At 53.1% G+C, this 19,171-nt stretch overlaps 1 protein-coding gene across 1 annotated transcript in view; it reads right to left on the minus strand.

Annotated features, from left to right (window-relative positions):
* LRP1 (LDL receptor related protein 1) overlaps positions 1-19,171 on the minus strand; it is an 86,250-nt gene that overhangs the window by 60,352 nt on the left and 6,727 nt on the right. The window contains exons 2-7 of the mRNA XM_055247445.2: positions 15,809-15,931; positions 12,881-13,018; positions 10,594-10,713; positions 9,307-9,435; positions 8,917-9,180; positions 69-231 (exon numbers count right to left, since the gene is read on the minus strand). Of these exons, the coding sequence (XP_055103420.2) occupies positions 69-231; positions 8,917-9,180; positions 9,307-9,435; positions 10,594-10,713; positions 12,881-13,018; positions 15,809-15,931 (937 nt within the window). The remainder of the gene's footprint in view (positions 1-68; positions 232-8,916; positions 9,181-9,306; positions 9,436-10,593; positions 10,714-12,880; positions 13,019-15,808; positions 15,932-19,171) is intronic.

Genomic DNA, 19,171 nt, shown 5'->3' on the forward strand with positions numbered 1-19,171 from the left:
CACCCTCCTTTCCACTGTGGCCTCAGCCTCCCACCTTCCAGGGCCAGAACCCCGCCTGCCACTCTCACCCCATGGCAGGGTCCAGAGCAATGCCCTTGGGGTTGTAGAGTTCCAGGTCTAGCAATGTGACACATGTGTCCCCATTTCTGTTGCAGACAAAGATCCTATCATCGATGTCATCCACAAAGTAGAAGTTGCCTGTCAGCCAGTCGATGGCCATCTGTTCCACGTCTGGAGAGTATGAATGAAAAAGCCATGGGGTGGGGTAGGCCCTCTTGCAGAGATGCCCACCCTTTGCTGGTGAGAACCCACACCTGGAAGCCCACCTTCTCTGGATGCCCTCCCACTTAACACCCCCATGCTGAGCTCAGAGTGGATATACAGGAGGCCTTGCGTAAATGCTGGCTGGCCGGTTGACTGACAGACTTCCCAATTCTAGCCCGTCCTTGAAAAGGGACCATCTTCTTGGGGCACCAAAAGGTAGAGAGCACAGGTCCACTAGCTCAGTCCAGTTTTTTTTTTTTTTTTTTTACTTTGCTTTTACTTGGGATAAGAACACTCAGGCTACCAAAACATTACACATCTTTGCTTTTCACTGGACTTCTATCTACCTTCTACAGTAAATCTAGTTATCTCATGCTAACCAGAAGCACTGACTGGAAGCTGGACATATGGTATAAATTTTTAGCAGGATACACGCTAATAAACCCAGTTTGGGAGAAAAGTATTTCAAAATATGAACTCTACAGAGATGCAAAAGGGAAGATCCATGGGGGCAAAAGGTTGGGCACCAGTGACATGGGCCAAACTTCCTCTACTCAGCCCCAGTCCCCTGTTCCTGCAATGTCCTTATTGCTCAATGTCCTCATGTCCTGGGGAGGGTCAGAAGAGGTGGGGAATAAGTCATAGGGCTGGAGGAGAGAGAGTCTAGGAGGAGGGCCATGAAAGAATCCTCAGGGTAAACTGAGGCATGGCTCAGAAAGAGATGGGGCTTAAGGAGGATGGGAGTGGGGGAAGGAGATGGAGCCCAGCTGCCTAGACTCAGTTTCAGGCACGGTTCTGGAGGAGATGGAAGAGGCCAAGAAGGGCCAAAGGAAAGAGAGGCAGGGCAAGGGTGGCCGGAAGTCAAGGAGGCAGGAAGTCTGGGGACAGGGATGCACGCTAGCCTCCTCTGGGCTCCTCGTCTCCAGGACCACTGGCTTCCTTCCGTCTACTCACTGCCCCCTTCAACTATCACCATCAGATGGTGCCTCTTGCAAACTGGGAAACTCCTAAGGCCGTGACTTTCTGGGACCCCTGCCTGGAACTCCATCTCCACGAGTTTCCCCAACAGGTAAAGAAATCTTTGGGCTACCTGCTTTGGGCTGAAACTCATCCTCCATTAGCCACACTCAACCCAGTAGGGATTCTTCCGCCCCCACACAGCTACAGGTATAATGACTTGCTGTTCTGCTCAACCCCTCCCTAATTCCCCCTCCTCCCCACAGGGATTCAGGGGCTGCTCCCTAACAGTGGGTGGGGATGGGGTGGGGGCAACAAGAACAGGAACGCAGCTCTCAAGGAACTTGGCTGGGCCCTGACACTGACTCAGAGTCACAGGACAGGAAGGGAAGGAGCCAACTGAGGGCTTCATCAAACTAGTTTCTTCTTCAGGTCCTCTCTGCTAAATCCCATCCCAATGCCTGGAGAACAAGGCCACAGAGACGAGGTATTACCCCTGTAAGTATTCGTGCATCCCCAAGCCCAGCCACTCTTTCCTCTGGGCCCCCAATACTGTCCCATCCTCACAAGATTGGAGAGAGGGGGAAGAGTAGCTTGAGGAGGCCAAGGCCCTGTAGGAAGAGGGCCTAGTGCAGGGGTAAGGCAACCAAATTCTTTGCCCCACACGCTGTAACCACAGAGAAAACAGATTCAAATGAATGCTGCTGGGCTGCCTCCAAAGGAAATCGAAGTCTCAAAGCAGGGACCTGCCTGCAGCCCCTGGCAGCCAGCAGGGTGGCTGGAAGTCAAACAGGGCTGTGTGCCCTTTACTTGGTGGGCACGGCAGGGGTCTGGGGGCTGCTGGCATGTATATGAACTTCATCAGCGAAAGCTGTTTTCCCAGCACCAGCTGGCGCAGCTACGGCCGGCCTTCTCTCCGACTTCCTGAGGCTTCCCTGAGTCACTGCCCAGCCCTAGGGCTGGCAATACCCTGCCCCTGCTCCCCCATCCACCCTTCTCTTGGCAAGAGAGAGGAGGAAGAAACCTGCAGAGATCTGATGCCGCTATCCCAGGTGCAGCTCCACAATCAGCCCCCCTCAGCCCCAGGATGTGGCCTGGATTCCCTCCCAATTCCGGGAAGGAAGGCAGAGAGATCATCCCTGCTCTCAGATATTTACCCTTGGCCGGTCTCCCTTCCACCTCCCCAAAGGCCAGGCAGGGCCCCACTCAGCAGGCCGGTGAGGAGTTGGCAAGAACTGGAGTCCTCAGCCTGCCTGGCCTCCCCTTTGGTATTTTTGCAGCTGGAGACTATTAGTTGCAAGCAAAAATCCTTTGTTATCCAACCCGCTGCACCACATTATTTTTCTCTCTCCTAAAGTTCAGATTCCTCTGCCTGCCCCACCACACACACACATGCACACACACGCACACACGCACGTATGCACACACACACACACACACACACATACACTTGGCCATCACTCCAAGGCCAGTGTAGAGAGATGGGCTCAAATCGAGAGGAGGAACCTTGCCTTCAGGGCTGCCCTATAGGCAGTATCTGGGCCACCCCTCTCTATCTTATGAATTGGGGTCCAGGTGGGGTCCTGGGCTTCAGCCCAGAGATCCTGAGCATTCTGGCTCCACCAACCCTGAGGGGAGCTGTCCCCTTGTGGCCCAGCCTTCTAAGGGCCAACCACCTCAGCGCACCTTCTGGAGAGGCTCTGGCCAAGGGCCGAAAATCCTAAGGACAGGAGAATCTCAAATAAACCCAAGGGGAGAGAGGGAGGCTGTGTTGTGGAAGGAGTTGGGGGTGGTCTAGGGGCAGAGGGGCAGGGGATTCCAGCGTGAAGAGGGAGGCTAGGAAGCAGGGAAGAGGTGCAGGAGTCAGACGAGACCACAGCTGCCCATTATGGCACAGAGGACTTTCAGTTCCAGGCCCCAGAACAGACCTGGTGTCCTGGCACCCCATCCCACTGCTCAGCATCTGCACTCACTACAACTCCAGCTTTTCTCAACTTCTCCACCATTCCCATTGTTCAAGAGGCATTTCTGTACATGGTAGCTACTTTCCCAAACTCACGGGCCCCACCCCATGCCCCAAAAGACTCTAGCTTCAGCTGCAGGATTCTAGTCACCTGCTCTAAAATAAGGAAATCTGAAGGAAGGAAGAAGCCTTTATGCCCTGAGAAAATGTCACCCAACACATCTACACACCCAAGAGTGTATACACATCCAAAGAGGTCCCTGGACCTCTAACCACATCCCCAGGGAGCACACTAGATTCTGGCCCTTGTTCCTGGAACCTCCCCACCTCTCCTTCTATCATTCTGCTCTGCCCTGGGTCCAGCTGGGCCCTAGACACTCACAGCCTGAGTTTGAATTCTGGTTCTGTCACCTTCCAGCTGAGGCTATGGGCAAGTTACTTAATGCCTCGGAGTCTCTGTTTCCTCATCTGTAAAACTGGATGGTGCACTAACTGCACTTAGCATGAGGCCTGGTGCATGATTAACACTCCCCACATGGGGGCTGCAGTTCCCACCATGTCCTCCCCTCCCTGAGCCCATCCTTTCCCACCTTTTCCACCAAGTTGCCCTCTGTGCCTCCAGCCAGAGCCCTGTGGCCTCCTGACTCTGGGTGGGCCCTCCAAGTGGGCCATTTGGGGCTAACACCTACTACTCGTCAAGACTCGGCTCAGGCTCCCAGAAGGAAGCTTGCCCTGTTAGAAGGAAGTTTTCGAGGCCAGGCTCGGTGGTTCACGCCTGTAATCCCAGCACTTTGGGAGGCTGAAGCAGGTGGATCATGAGGCCAGGAGGTCGAGACCATCCTGGCTAACATGGTGAAATTCCATCTCTACTAAAAACACAAAAAATTAGCCAGGCATGGTGGTGGGTGCCTGTAGTCCTGGCTACTCGGGAGGCTGAGGCAGAAGAATGGCGTGAATCCGGGAGGCAGAGCTTGCAGCGAGCCGAGATTGCATCACTGCACTCCAGCTTGGGCGACAGTGTGAGACTCCGTCTCAAAAAAAAAAAAAAAAAGGAGGAAGTTTTCCTGTTACAGGCTCCATAGGCCTCTGGAGCTCCTTTGATCATGGCCTCCTCACCTGACTACAAAAACTGTAAAGAGGGTGCTGCTTTTTGTCTTTGTCTCAGGCGCCTGACACACATGTATTGATCCATTGAACAAATATTTATTGAAGACTGAGTCTGTTGTTCTAGAGCTGGGACATCATTTTCCCCCTCTCTTCTACTGCCAGGATCCTGCCTCTCTGGCCTTGGGACACCCCAAGACAGTGGGAGAGGACAGTCTGTCTAGTAATCCCACTTAGGGATCTTGCCTGGGCCTGGGAGAGATGGTGGAGAGTCTGAGGACTTCGAAGGTGGGAAGGAGACCTCATGGTGAGCCTGGCAGAAGCTCTGCTAAACGATGTGGCCTCATGCTCCTTTTTTCCTGCTGGGTCCCGACTTCAGCTCTTCCTCCTTCCACCAGCCAGTCTGGAGCTTAGCCGTGTTGTGTCACCTCGTTCTCCTGGGCTCCCTTCCTGCTCTTGCCTGTGATTCCAGCCTGTGGTTATATCCTGCTACCTTCCCCTGCCTGGCTTAAGTCCCCAAGAGGCATTTCGACCTAGATCCCAGGGATGACGCCTGGATTCCGCTCAGCCCATCTTAGGGTCTTCCGTCTATTGAGAAATCCTTGCCGGGCTCTAAAACACATCTCTCTTGCTTAAGTTACTTCCTTTGGCTTGAAAACAGCGAGGGGAGTGCTGGGAGCAGTCTGGGTGGAGAGGCAATTTCAAGGAGACAGCAGGGGAGGAGAGGACAGGGCTGGATCTGGGCCGGGAGACACAGGGCTGGCCCTGGCCAGGAGAGAGGAGGAGCAAGAGCGAGCTGTTAAATGATTAGGAAACTCAGAACAGGAATGGGAAGCAAAAGTGCCAGGATGCAGGCGGCCCAAGGCCAAAGAGTGGGGTGGCTACAGCCACCCCTTCCCAAACAGCCTGGCATCCCGTTGGTCAGAAAGGCCAAGGAAGGGCATGGTTAGCTTTCACATGTGAAGTCTGGAAGTACTTTGTAGGCACGGGTGGGAGGCTGAGAGGGTCCAGGGGTGCCCAGCACAGTGGGGAGGTAGCACCCCTTCCAGCAGCAGCAGCCAGTTCATTAGACTCAGAGGGGCTGCTGTCTGCCCCTTCTTTGCCTCCCCTCTAGACAAATCACTACCCCATTTCCTGTTGTGATTTCGAAAACACACACACTAAAAAAATAAATAAATAAAAGAAAGGGAGAGGAAGGGAAAAGTGAAGTTGGCCAGCTGGACCTGGGACCCATTTCGCAACCTTGCTGCCTGCAGCCCAGGGGGCCTTTGCTGAGCTCCCCAGCCACCTCCTTCTTCCCCATGCAGCATGGTGCAGGGAGGGGAACCCTGAGACCTCTGAGGGCCCCTTCAGACCATCCTTTCACACACAGTCCAAACTCCTGAGTGACTTCAGCAAACCTGATTCCCTTCAAGGTCTCTATTTACAACCTCAGAACCTCCCCTCACCATACACACCCATGTTCCCAGGACCCCAATCTTGCAGTCTGCCTCATTCTTTCTACAGTGGTGGCATCCTCCAAGGTGAAGGGAATACAGATCAGAGGAGCTCAGCTTAGGAAATGCAGGGCTGGGCTGAGGTCAGTAGACTGCACCACCAGCCCTGCCCAGGGGCAGCCTGGCAGGAGGCTGGACAAAGCTGGGTTACAGGCTCCATAGGCCTCTGGAGCTGAGAGACTGGTCAGAGGTGGGGGTGAGAGTGCGCAGGCCTGGTTCCTGACTCAGGGACTATCAGGCCTGTTGATCCCTCTGGGCCTCAATTTTCAGAACTTTAATCTTTTGTGTATCACTTTCAAAATGTCTGCCGTGCTTATGTTCAGCTTGTGCTACTGTTTATTACCAGTTATTTCAATTAACTTACTTTTCTTATTTCACTGCATCCTAAACAATTGCTGAAGTAACAGATTTGACGTGCTAGTTACAGGAGTTATCCTAATGCATATCAAATAAAAACCTAACTATAACAGTTTAAAAAAAAAAAAAGCTTGTCCAGGTACCATCTAAAATCAAATCAATGCATAGCCCGTTTGAGAAAGCAGTAGTGAAAGCCAGGGCTGCTCTTGGTGCTGGCCAAGGGTCTTGCTTTCTCTTCTGGCGCTCCCCATCGAGTTCTCTGGTCTTGGAATTCGAGCCTCATAGACCTCCCCAAACCACTGGGCCAGCGGCAGAGGGGAGGGGGAGGTGATCTCAGGTGGGAGGAAAAGAGATGACCCACCCAATCCAGGGGGACGACACTGGGCCTGAGGCAGGAGAGTCAGCAGCCCTGGGGCGTTGAAGAGGAATGTGCACACACTGCAGGGCCTCAGGCGGGGGGGGGGCCCTTGGGGGCTCTCAGGACTCCACAACAGGTCTGACTCACATGGCCCAGGACACATGTGAACCAGGCTCATTTCCTGGCCTCCTTCCTTCTTTCTATTCTATTTCTGCTTCCAGAGTTTTCTCTGGGGCAGGCTCCCCCTTCTGCCTGCACCAGCGGGCTGGCCTCACTGTCTCGAACACTCCTCAATTGTCAGACTCCTCCCTCTGTGTGCACCCCTGCTGCATGAGGCTCAGCCCCAGGGGTCCAACAGAGGTCACAGTCACAGCACAGAATGGAAGGCTTGCAGGGAGGGCAGCCCTAGAGGGCAGAGTGAAAGCAGGAGAAAGCTGCAGCCTTTCTTCTTCATCCTCCTTGGGGAGCTAATTACAGGCCAGCAGCTGCTGTGCAGGTGAGTGCCTGGGACCAGCCACCCTACACACCAGGGCAGGCCAGTCAGCATCTCCTGGGGAGGAGGATGACCCGGGAACTGGGGGAGGGGCTAGGGGAGAGACACTGGCATCCTCAGTTTGGGACCCATAATTAGTTTGTGGGAGAGAGCAAAACAACCATCCTCAGGGTGACAGCCAGACATTCAGGCGGCAGGGGTGTGGAGCAGGGGGAGGGCAGGGAGGAAGGGACAGAAGCTGGGACAAGAGAAACCCACTCATTTACCCCACAAGCATTTCCCCTTGGACTCTTTGAGCCTCCTGGACTCTGCCCCTGAGAGGCCCAGTGAGTTTAGCAGACTGGGAGGCAAGGCAAATCTGTTTGCCAAGGGAGAGGTACTGGCTTCTCCTGGGGAGGAAGTCAGATAAGAAGAGGCCAGAGTAGAAGTTGAGAAGGTTACCTCTAGGACACCCCATAGCCACCTACCCACAAGCCCACTGTATGGCAAGATGCAGGGCTGGGGAGGAAACTGACAAGCTGTCTGCCCAGACAGGCCTGTTGAGTAGGGCAGTGGACAAGGAACAGGGGGAGGGCAGCTGCACAAGAGGGTCTAGCACCAATCCCACCCCATCAGCCATGGGGTTCCCTGAGTCACCCACTCATTAAGAGCTTGACAGCCCCCAGCTCAGCACCCCAAGGAGGACACATGTCTGATCACAGGTGAGCTGTGGACACCAGCAGCCCAAGGACGCTATCGGGGATGCTCTGGAGGAGCCAAAGGCAGAAATGTGAACCTTACGCTGAGGCCACGGAGAGTGAGGGCTCTCAGAGGAACCCCTGCTCTCCACCATCCCGGGAAGGCGCCTTTCTCTCTCCCAGAATGAATCCCTCGTAACCTCCTGGGATCTTTCTTTTCATCACAAGAACCAAATAAAGAAACTTGAAGATCTTCTAGAGAGGCCCAACGTTCACAATCCTCAACTTCAAAGTGTGCTGTCCTTTACCACTGGCTTTCACTCCAGTTAATCTGATCTAGACAGACAAGCCCAAACCCATTATGCAGATTAGGAAACCAAGGCAGAGATGGGAATTCTGGTTTACTAAACAGTTACAGATCAAGTTAATCTCCCTTAGGGGGTCAGATCAACCACAGGCCAGATTCTTCCTCTCAGCCCTGTGGTGCAGGGGCTGAGATGCTGCCAGATGTTGACTTTAAGGCTACTGGTGTAACAGCCTCTGAGATGGGCAGGGCTGTTCCCAGCAGTGGGTCTACACCCAGCTATGCTCGTGCCCCTTCCTGTGACACCCCTTCTTCCACAACTAGGACAGCAAAGTGTAGCCTAGGGAGGAGCCTGAATGGAAGCATCCAGGATATTCTAAAATCTCATGTGGCTCACGCTCCTCTCCCAGCCTCATTCACTGCCACAAAGCCACAGAGAAATAATCTCAGTGCTGCCCTCCCCCGATGGCAGCAGACAGTCCATTGGCAACGGCCCCTGAGGGAAACGATGGCCCGTGGAGACAGAGCAGCTGGGCCCAGCTCCTTTACCCTCAGCTGCAGCCTAACAGGGCACCTCAGGCTTCCGCTCCTTCTTTCCCTAGCCTTGGCTCCCACTGCACCGGAAAGTCCCTCTGCAGTCTAGTCAACACTCCCCTCTCAGAGAAGGGACAGTCCCTGGTCTCTGGAGATTGACCATTCACTGCCCCCTCAGCCCTTGGCCAGAAATGCAGGGGCCATCCAGACACTTGCTCAGAGAGCTGGGAGGGAGCATGCCCGTGGCTCTGCCCCTGCCTCAAACACACACCATTGTCTCCAGCCTCCTGCTTCTCCTGCCCCAGACAGGACCATCCTGTATAACTCCCGGCCTCTGTTCAAGACAGGGTCTACCTTCCCCGTCTCCCCTACCCTTCCCAGCCCTCCAAGCTGAGAGCAGGTGACTCACGGTGCAGACTGAGGGAGATGTTGATGGTGTGCTCATCCACGAAGCCCTTTAGGCCAGGCATGCGGGCACACTTGAGCTGCGTCTGGGCAGCATTGTCCCCGACATGCACCCAGCATACAGTCTCATTGGCATAGCTGAAGTCCATGGCTGTGGTCTGCCGCGTGCTCGTAGGTGTGATTGTAGACACCTGGGCCCCACTCAGGTACGTGGCCAAGATGTTCTGGGAGTTGGCTATCAACAGCACAGGGGGCCGGTCTACTGGCTCTGGGAATGGGGAAGAGAAAAGTCTGTGCAGCCAGGGCTCTAGGACCACCTCTCAGGCCACCACCCACCAGGGAACAGCACTGAGGGGGCTTAGTTAGCACTGTGGCCACAGGCAACCCCACCCACCATTCTTGGCCTTGCAGGAGCGGTTATCCGGCTGCAGCAGGTATCCTTCGACACAGCCACATATGAAGGAGCCGTCTGTGTTGGTGCATAGCTGGCTGCAGGTGCCGTACACTGAGCACTCATCAAAATCTGCCGGGGAAAGGGCAAGAATGTGGTCATTTCCAGTGTGACAGGGGCAACGAAGTGGGTGATCATCAGACATGATCAACGTGTCCATCCTTACAGCTACCTTGAAGGAAAGTTCGGCAGAATCTATTACAGCATGGAATGTGCAAACCTTATCACCCAGCAAGTCCAGTCTTGGAAAACACTCATGTACATATCACTCATTCACGCAGGGAAGATTTATTGAGTCCCTACTATGGGTCAGGTGCCAGGGGTACCTCAGTGAACTTTAAAATAGACCCACATTGCCGTCCTCATGAAACTTATATTCAGATAATAAATGAAATATAGTTACTATAATAACATATGAAACAAAGTAAATAAAGTATACATTAGAGGTGCTAGTGCAATGGAAAGAGAACAGGGATACAGAATGCAGATGGCAGGGATGTAATTTTAGAGGGGTCGGGGGACGGCTTCACTGAGAAGGTGGCATTTGCACAAAGACCCGAGGGAGGCAAATTTAAAACAGAAAAGTTTGCATTGCTTGTAGCAGTGAAAAATTGGGAACATCTCACTCATCAACAGGGAGGTGACCAAGTAAACTGTGGTAAAAGTCATACGTCATAGTGGTTTCTAAAAGAATGATGTAGATCTTTACATATTAACACAGAAAAAAAATTGTGGAACATACTGATGAGTGAAAAACATTGAAAATAATACATACAGTATACTATCATTTATGTAAAAAAGAGCACGCAGTACTCTTGAGCAGTACTTCCAATTACATTTTCTGTGAATACACACAGACAAATGCACAAAAAAGGGCCTGAAAGAGAGAGAGCAAACTGATAACAGAGTTGAACTCCAGGGAGAAGGGAAGGGGACCAGAATTGAAGGAGATTTGTCAAAGGGGACTTTGGTTTTATCTGTTAATGCTTTAATTTTTTACAACAGAAAAATTTACATATAAACTATAATTTTAAGGTGAATTTTTAAAAGTCTAGTGGAAGCAAATGGTTAGGTTCACGGTCATGCCCTGGGGTGGTGGCACGCCCTCTCTTGCACCTTCCTTCTAGTTTCTTATTCCAGCCAGGCCCCCTACCCCTCTCTGCCCCTCCCTGCCCACCTCAACTGGCCACTGGCACACACGCATGCACACAGGCATATGCACTCACACACCTTTGCAGGTCTTGCCGTCTGCCTGAAGCTGAAAGCTGCTGTTGCAGTAGCAGGTGGGCCCATCGAGTGTGGGGACACAATGGTGCTGGCAGCCCAGGCGAGAGCAGTTGCCTCGGAGCTCTGTGTAGGGGCAGGAAGAGACACATATTCAGGCCGCCAGATCTGGCAGCTGCACTCAGGCCACAACCTTCCCCTAAACCCAGTCAACCTTCAGAAACCACTTCTAAGGGCTGCAGTGTCAGAGACGGAAGGGTCTTAGGAAGCATCTACTATATTTCACAAGTGAAGAAACTGAAGCCCAGAAAGGCTATAAGACAAGCCCAAGGTCACATAGCCAGTGATGGCTTAGAACCCACATGTCCCTGTTCTGGATGTTCTGGGCTACCTCTGTCCCTGTGGAGAGCGGTTCTGGCACTTTCTTGGGGTCAACAGGAAGAGGGGACGGTGAGTCTTATCCCCTTCATATGCCTCTCGTCTACACTGCCTGGGGATTACAATGTTGGCTTCAGCTGGGGCTGAAGAGTGGGCATAGAATCGTGTCTATCCCCACAGGATCCCAGCTCTGGCCTGGAAGCACCTGTCTAACCCATCCCCGGAGCCCTAGAGGCCTCAGAGAGAAGGCCTAAGGCTCAGGTAGAGGACAGGAAGGAGGAGCAAAACTGGTCCCCTCTGGATTCTTTTCTAATCTTTCTCCTGCCACTGACCCACTTCCACATTGGAGACAGAAGGGAATGAGACAGGAGGGGGGAGAGGTGGGAGAGCAGTTGCCCCCCCAGACCAGCGACCCAGTTAATGGCCTTGCGTGGGGCCAGGCAGCCTGGCCACAAAGACCCCTTTGTCCAGCGGCCTCACACCCTGGCTTCCCCCTCCACCCCCACCTAGGAGAGAGAGCCGCCCAAGATGCTAAGACGTTTAGAGGCACTAAGCCTGCCAGGAAGAGTTGGGATGGGGGGCCAGGCCCCAGCGATTCTTTCTCCTCCCCACTTCCACCCGAGAGCCATTCGTGCTGCCTGCCCAGACTTCCTCCACAGAGGGGGAAAATATCATTTTCTCTGGAAAACCTAGAAAGAGTAACTTTTCTGGATATAGCATGAGGGAATGAGGAGGCTGATTTCTGCAATATCAGAGAAGGAAGTTCAGACCTGAGGTTTCTGAAGTTCTCTGTTGTTTTAGAGACTGTAAAGGTACTCAAAAGGAAGCAAGCTTGAACACACACCACACGAGAGGAAGGGGTGCGCGTGGTCATTTAAGTCAGCCCCCAGGCCCGCATTCTGCATCCCGTCCCAGGAGCTTCAGATGAAAACATGCAAAATCAACCAAAGAAAGGGAGAAAAATCTTCCACAAACTCCCTTGCTCCATCCTCCCTCCTCCTAGTGAACAGGATCCAGACGAGTCTCCTCCCACAGACAGATGTTTTCTCGGGCACACAGCACAGGACACTGCCCCCACACCCAAGCACAGCCCCTCCCCTAGGGCCACGCTCATGGCCTCTCAAAGCCGGCCTCTTGCTCCGGGCCCAGACCCCGAGGAAAAGAGAAGGGAGAGGCCACTATTCCCTAACATGCAGGCTTGAGGCTCTGCCTCCCCCGACACGACTCTCAAATGCTCACGCTGTGACCGGACTCTCCATGGCCCACAGGGCCCTTTGGGGAAAAGACTGTAGAGCTGGTGACCTGAGCCACAGGCTGGAAGCAGCCTGACTTATCATCCTAATGTTCCCACCTCGGCCTGGATGGCTTTCCTATCAACCACCTCAGACAGTCTAGACTGTCAGAGAGGGAGGGACCAAGGCAGCTTTAGGGCCCCTCAAAGATCTGTAGCTCCTGGGGGATGCCTTCTAGGGCACCCGTAGGGGCGGCAGGTGGACTAAACTAGATCGCTAAGCTTTAGTCACAGCACCTCTGCTCCTCCCTGTGTTCACACTCAGGCTTCATGCAGAAAACCTCTTGAAGAAAGGACCATACTATTTTTAAAAAAGTATGAAAACACTGATCTCTCATCTTACAGAAGAAAAACTGCGACCTGGAGAGAGGTAGTGACTAGTCCAAGAATACACAGCCAGAGGGAAGTGCCCAGGCTACAGCCCACGGCTGAGGCCCACAGGGCTGTCTGACCAAACTCCAGGCCCAAGGGGCACATCAATTTCACCTGCTCTCTGAAGGCAAATCTAGGCAGGGGACCAGGACAAGGCCTTATCCCCACTGAAGGTGCCAGGACAGTCCTCAGAAGGTGGGCTGATAACATGCTGCATCCACACAGGAGAGTAGAGAGTGGAAAAGTCCTTACCTCGGCAGTGGGGCCCCTCATCTGAGCCATCCATGCAGTCCTGGACCCCATTGCAGAGGCGGGACATGGGAACACACAGCTCGGTACCCAGGCAGTTATGCTCGTTTGGCTGGCATCGCTGGGCCTTACTCTGTGGACCTGAGGGCAGACAGAAGGGTGGGCATGAACAAGCTGGCTATGGTGGCTCTCTGGTCAGCTGTTCACTGGGGACGAGGGGAGATAAAACTGGGGTTTCAGATCTCAGGAGGCCTCGGGGCTAGTTAGACTCTTCCACCTAGAACTCTTTTATAACATTCCCCACAGTAGCCACACACCTGTAGGCAAACAGGTGGAGGTAGAAAGTAGGCCTTCAGCAAAGAGTCCACCCTCCAAATGCCCCATACCTATGGACCCCGGTGCCTCAACATTCTATGCTCAGAAGACAGGCTGAGGACAGCCTGGTTTTTGATGATGACTGAGGTCAGTAAAAGTTTTGATGATGCCGGGAGTGATGGCTTATGCCTATAAATCCTAGCACTTTGGGAGGCTGAGGCGGGCAGATCACTTGAAGTCAGGAGTTCAGGATGAGCCTGGCCAACAAGGTGAAACCCCATCTCTACTAAAAATGCAAAAAATTAGCCGGGCATGGTGGCATGCACCTGTAGTCCCAGCTACTCGGGAGGCTGAGGCAGGACAATCGCTTGAACCCAGGAGGCAGAAGTTGCAGTGAGCTGAGATTGCACCACTGCACTCCAGCCTGGGCGAGAGAGTGAGATCTGTCTCAAAACAAACAAACAAAAAAAGGTTTTGATGAGCTGAGGGAAGCAGAGTCCATGGCAGAGAAACTCCAGTGATAAGGAAAAACTCCTTCCCACAGCTCCCAGGTTGCAGAACCCGGGGCCAAGAGTGGTGCCAAATCTTCTAGACCTTCACTTTCCAATACATAGCCCAGTCACATGTGGCTATCAAGCACTTGAAAGGCAGCAAGTTCAAACTGTAAGTATAAAATGTACACTGGATTTTGATGACTTAATACCAGAAAAATTCAAAAGATCTCTAATGACTTTATATGAATATACTGTACTAAAGTGATAATATTTTGGATCCATTGGATAAAATATTCAAATTCATTTCATCTGTTCATTTTTACCTTTTTTATGTGGCTACTCGCAAATTTCAAAATAGCACATGTGGCTTGCAATACATTTCTATTGGACAGCACTATTCTAGACTTCCAACCCCACAGCAACAGGCCTGATAGAAGGATTTGGGAAGAATCAAAGGTTATGGTCTGGCCAGGCATGGTGGCTCACGCCTATAGTCCCAGAACTCTGGGAAGCTGTGTCAGGAGGATCACTTGAGGTCAGGAGTTTGAGACCAGCCAAGGCGACATAGTGAGATACCACCTTTCAAAAAAAAAAAAAAAAAAGGTTGTGGCCAACTGGTCATATCATCTCTGGAACTTCCTTTGTTGCTCAAGAGGATGGATGAGATAGACAGACCACTGTCTATTGGCCCCCAAGCCTGGACATGGTGTGTGAGTGACAGTGTCTATGACCCATGTGTGCCTGGACAGGAGTCCGCTTGCACAACTGAGGGTGTGGCTGTATAGCATGCAACGGTGTGTAGTGAGAGTGTATCTGTGTGTCTTTCTGTATGCTGGTGTTTCTGGTCTCAGGGAGTTTCCATGTGAATCAATCTGGGTTTGTGTGTGTGTGTCTCTATGTTGGTATGTGTGTCTGGGGACATCTCTCTGAGTATAGAGTGTGTTTCTGCATCCACGTTTGAGTGTGACTCTGTGTTACCGTGAGAATGTGTTTGTGCCTTTGGGTGGGAGGTGGGCTCATCAGTGCCAGGTGGGTCGGTGCGTGATGTTATGAGTCGAGGGGGTATGAGTGTGAACAGAGTGGTAATGCATATAAGGTGAGATTTACAGCAAACTGAAGGAAGAATGAACAAAAAGAGCCAGATCTGACCCTTCTGCATGACTTTCTTTACTTCTAACGCCAAGGATCAGGGTCAAAAGTGTGGGGGTACAGGTGGCATCAGACAAGAAGAGACTCCAGGCTGAAGCACCCTGCCGTAGATATACCTGCTGAATACCCCTGGCCCCCATCCTGCAGGGCAGAGTGTAGGGGTGAGGCAGAGCCCACTAGTGGCTCCCTTTCCAGCCCTAAAATTACCCCTGATAATTATGGGTGGGGGTGTGGGGACAGGACACCAGATGGGACTGGAGCAGGATAAAGCCCACGAGAGAGAACAGAGATGGACCTAGGAATGCAGGGTCGCTTTGACCGTGGCCCAGATTAACCAAGCAGGGGAGAGGCTAAAGGTGGAGCCACCAGGACTGTGCCAGCTACCCAGGACTCTGGGGTCCCACCAACAAGTTCTCCACTTTTCTTGGCAGGGCAAAAGCTGGGCGGGGACCTTTCTCCCAGTTACAACAGCTGCCTCCGATTACACCACTTACTGGGGGCAGGGGAAGGCGGGGGTAGCGGGAAACGCACAGGGGTGGGGCTTCTGGTTTGGGGCTGAGCAAGGGCCAGTGGCCTCTGGCCTGGGAGCCAAAGGACAGAGGGAGATCTGAGGATCCGACAAGACCTGGGGCCAGTCATCAAGGGTCAGGGAGGCTGAGAGGTGGAACAAGGGAAGAGCTGGAAGGAAAGGGAGGCCGGGCCATCTTCTAGCAAAGCTATCAGCCCAGAGAACACCGTCTTGGGGTGCAGCACCTGAGGGAGAAATCTGAGGTGCCATTTCTAAGCCCAACAGGCACCATGCCAAACATTTTGAAGGGGTGTAAAGGACAGATTTAACTGTGTCATGGACAAATACAATCACTGAGCGAGGTCCACACCAGGCTAGGGATCAGCTGTCCTCCTCCCAAACATCTGCCAAAGGAAGAGGGATAAGTTAAGGGTTTGGGGAGAAGAATCCAGAAAAGGTACTTACAAATCTCAGGGGCCTCGTCAGATCCATCTGGGCAGTCCCTCTCACCGTCGCACCGCCAGCCCTTTGAGATACAGGTTATTTGATCTCTGCAGGCAAACTGCTTGGGGCTGCAAGTCTTAGGGGCTAGGGCAAGGAAAGAAAAGGGGGTATAAATGAAGGATGGAGGCCAACTCTGTGGCCCCAAAGTTCCCTAGGACTGCTCTTCCTTCCCTAGCATCAGTCTCCATCTAGCCCAGACCCTGAGCCATGGTCTATGTGCCTGGGGGTGTCAGGGGGTGGCTTTGGGTAGTTCTTAGACACTGTGTATCTGCGGTGGGAGTGGGGAGGATCCAGAAGCACATTTTACTGCACCCCTCCAAGTCCTCTAGGCTGCCTGTTCCTGGGAGTCAGGGTCAAAGTCTTTGCTATTCTTGGTTACTCTGATCAGACACCAGCACCCCCTGGCTTTGATGACAGAGTGATGGTGAAGGGGGGTGCATTTAGGCCTTGACATGTTTTCTCTTTATCTTCCTCTAACTCCTACTAGAGGCCCAGAGCTGGTGTTATCTAACCTCTCTGCTTCTCTGCCTTCTGGGACACTCCTGATCCCCTGACCCATCACCCCATCCTTCCCAACCCCTAATCACTAGGCCCCCAGATGGGAGCAGTGGGGAGGGATGCCCTTGGCACACACAGTAGTAGTTGGAGATGGTATTAGCAGAGGCACAGGAGGGCAACGCTGGGCAGGAACGGGCAGGGTGGAGAGCCCTGCTTCCATCTCCATTCCCTATTCTTTTTTTTTTTTTGAGACAAGGTCTCACTCTGTCCCCCAGGCTGGACTGCAGTGGCACAATCTCAGCTCACCGCAACCTCCACCTCCCAGGCTCAGGCGATTCTCCTGCCTCAGCCTCGCCAGTGGCTGGAACTACAGACACGCATCACCACGTGCAGCTAATTTTTGTATTTTTAGTAGAGACGGGGTTTCGCCATGTTGACCATGCTGGTCTCAAACTCCTGACCTCAGGTGATCCACCTGCCTTGTACTCTCCATTTTCTAAAGACACAGACTCCCTTGGTTAGACCTTAGGGAGACTTTCAGTAGACATCCTTAGAGTTAAGAAGCACCTAAAGATTTTCAAGATATCAGAATTGGGGAGCAGAGGCAGGGGGATGGCTGAAATGAACTCTAGGAACTGGTTTCAGTACAGTCCGACTAGTTAGCTACTATATTCAGGACCTCTTGGCCCTATCCTCCCACCCCAATCAGGCTTCTTCCACTCCTACCCCATTCTCTTCCCTCATCCCCCAAGGAGGAATTAAGAATGGTGACAATTAAATCTTTTTTTTTTTTTTGAGATGGAGTTTTGCTCTTGTTGCCCAGGCTGGAGTGCAATGGCACGATCTTGGCTCACTGCAACCTCTGCCTCCTGGGTTCAAGCAATTCTTCTGCCTCAGCCTCCCGAGTAGCTGGGATTACAGGCATGCGCCACTACGCATGGCTAATTTTGTATTTTTAGTAGAGACGGGGTTTCTCCATGTTGGTCAGGCTGGTCTCGAACTCCCGACCTCATCTGATCCATCCATCTCAGCCTCCCAAAGTGCTGGGATTACAGGCGTGAGCCACCGCGCCCGGCTGACAACTAACTGTTATTGTGGGCTCAGTATTTGCCAGGAACTGTGGTAAAGCAGTTTTTTCCATGTATCATCGTATTTAATTCCCTCCACAGTATGACAAATGGGGACAACTAATACCACCATTTCACAGATGAAGAAATTGAGCCAGGTGACTTGGCCAGGGTCAAATAGCTGGCAAGTGACAAAACCAGGACTCAAACCAGCTAAGCTGACTCCAAGCTCTGAACCAGTGAAATCCACACCAGTCCTCCCATTCCCACTCCTCCCAACCTCTATCACCACATCCTCCACAGGAGAAACAGTCACCCACCCCTTCTCCCCCACCCAAGTCTGAGCTCCCAGTCTCCTGGCCTTTCGTGGCTTTTCCTCAGCCTGTGCCATCACATTTCTATTCTGCTGGCACACACTGAAGGCCAGCTCTATGCCAGGCACTGCACTAGGCATTAGGGTGCCAAGGAGGGTGAGATGACCCTCTGCCCTGCAGGAGCCAGAGTCGCCTGAGAAGACAGCTGTACCCCACTAATGCAAATGCAGGGCAGAGACAGAAGTATAAGGAAAATGGGTGGGGGGCTCTTAGGAGGGAGGGAGTCTGATGGGAGCCTCACCGAGATGTCCTCCCTCCTAACCCCCACCGCTGGCAGGGGGGACAGCACTCAGGCCCCTGGCCAAAATGACCGAGTTCAGGAAACACATCAAGGATGGCCTAGCCAGGCTCCCCCTTCAGCCCCCCTCCCCTGGCCCCCACCCTGAGCCTGGAATAAAGGCCCCTTGAGGAGGTGGATAATGCTGAGTTCATTGCCCCACTGGGCCAGCTGTGAGGTCTTCCCGGGAAACACAGCCCGCCAGCCTAGTTAGCATGCCGGAGAACCGTCCGCTTCCCCTGACCAGCCGTGGCCGGCTGAGGGGGAAGAGGGGGGCTGGAATGGGACTCAGAGGCAGATGGGATATTTGGAGCCCAGAAACAGACCCCCGTGCCACCCACCTGGGACTTGGTCCGTGCCCTGCTCCTCCCAGGGGCAGAGCGCACAGCCACGGCCTGAGGTCACTGGGTGGTCACCTAACCTCCCCTCCATTCCACATCCCAGCCATGGTGTCCCCTCCTTTAGCCCTCACTGAGTCCCCCCGCTGTCCCCCACCCCCATTTTTGGCCTGAACTCCACAGAGGAAACAGCAGCTGGCAAACTCCAAAAGCTGGAATGAGAGAGATTCACAAACCAGATGTGCTCTTGCAGGGAGGGGATGGGGGATGGGACAAGTGAAAGGAAGAGGAAGGCCCAGGCCCCTATCCCACAGCAGCACCGGGGGAGGGGGCCACATCTCCTGAGGGCCTGGCCAGCACAAGGATTGCAGAGAGATACGTGAAAGAACTTCCTGTCAGGGCTGGTGTTGAAGGCCCCAGGAATCTGGAGTGAGAAGGCTGAGGCCTGTCTTTGATTTCCTTCAGGGGGAGAGGGAAGAAAGAAACAAATAAACTACTTTGGGGCAGTATACACAGCCAAGGGAAGCCTCACTCAGAGCTGGGAGAGAGCTGGGTTGGGAGTGGGGTAGGACACTTATAATCTGCTTAGAAGGAAAGCCAACCCCATTCCCATCAAAAAAGCCTTCTGTGTCTGAATCCAGCACCCAGAAAACCCACCTTTGTGGCCTGCAGTTTAGATGAGAGAACAACACTGCCCTAAGGTCTGAAGCAACTAAGGCCTTCCCCGCCTCCTGGCCCGCATGAGAGAACCCGGAGATCTCCCTGACCGA

The sequence above is a fragment of the Symphalangus syndactylus genome, chromosome 17 (genome assembly GCF_028878055.3).
Source record: "Symphalangus syndactylus isolate Jambi chromosome 17, NHGRI_mSymSyn1-v2.1_pri, whole genome shotgun sequence".
In the NCBI taxonomy this organism is placed as follows: Eukaryota; Metazoa; Chordata; class Mammalia; order Primates; family Hylobatidae; genus Symphalangus; species Symphalangus syndactylus.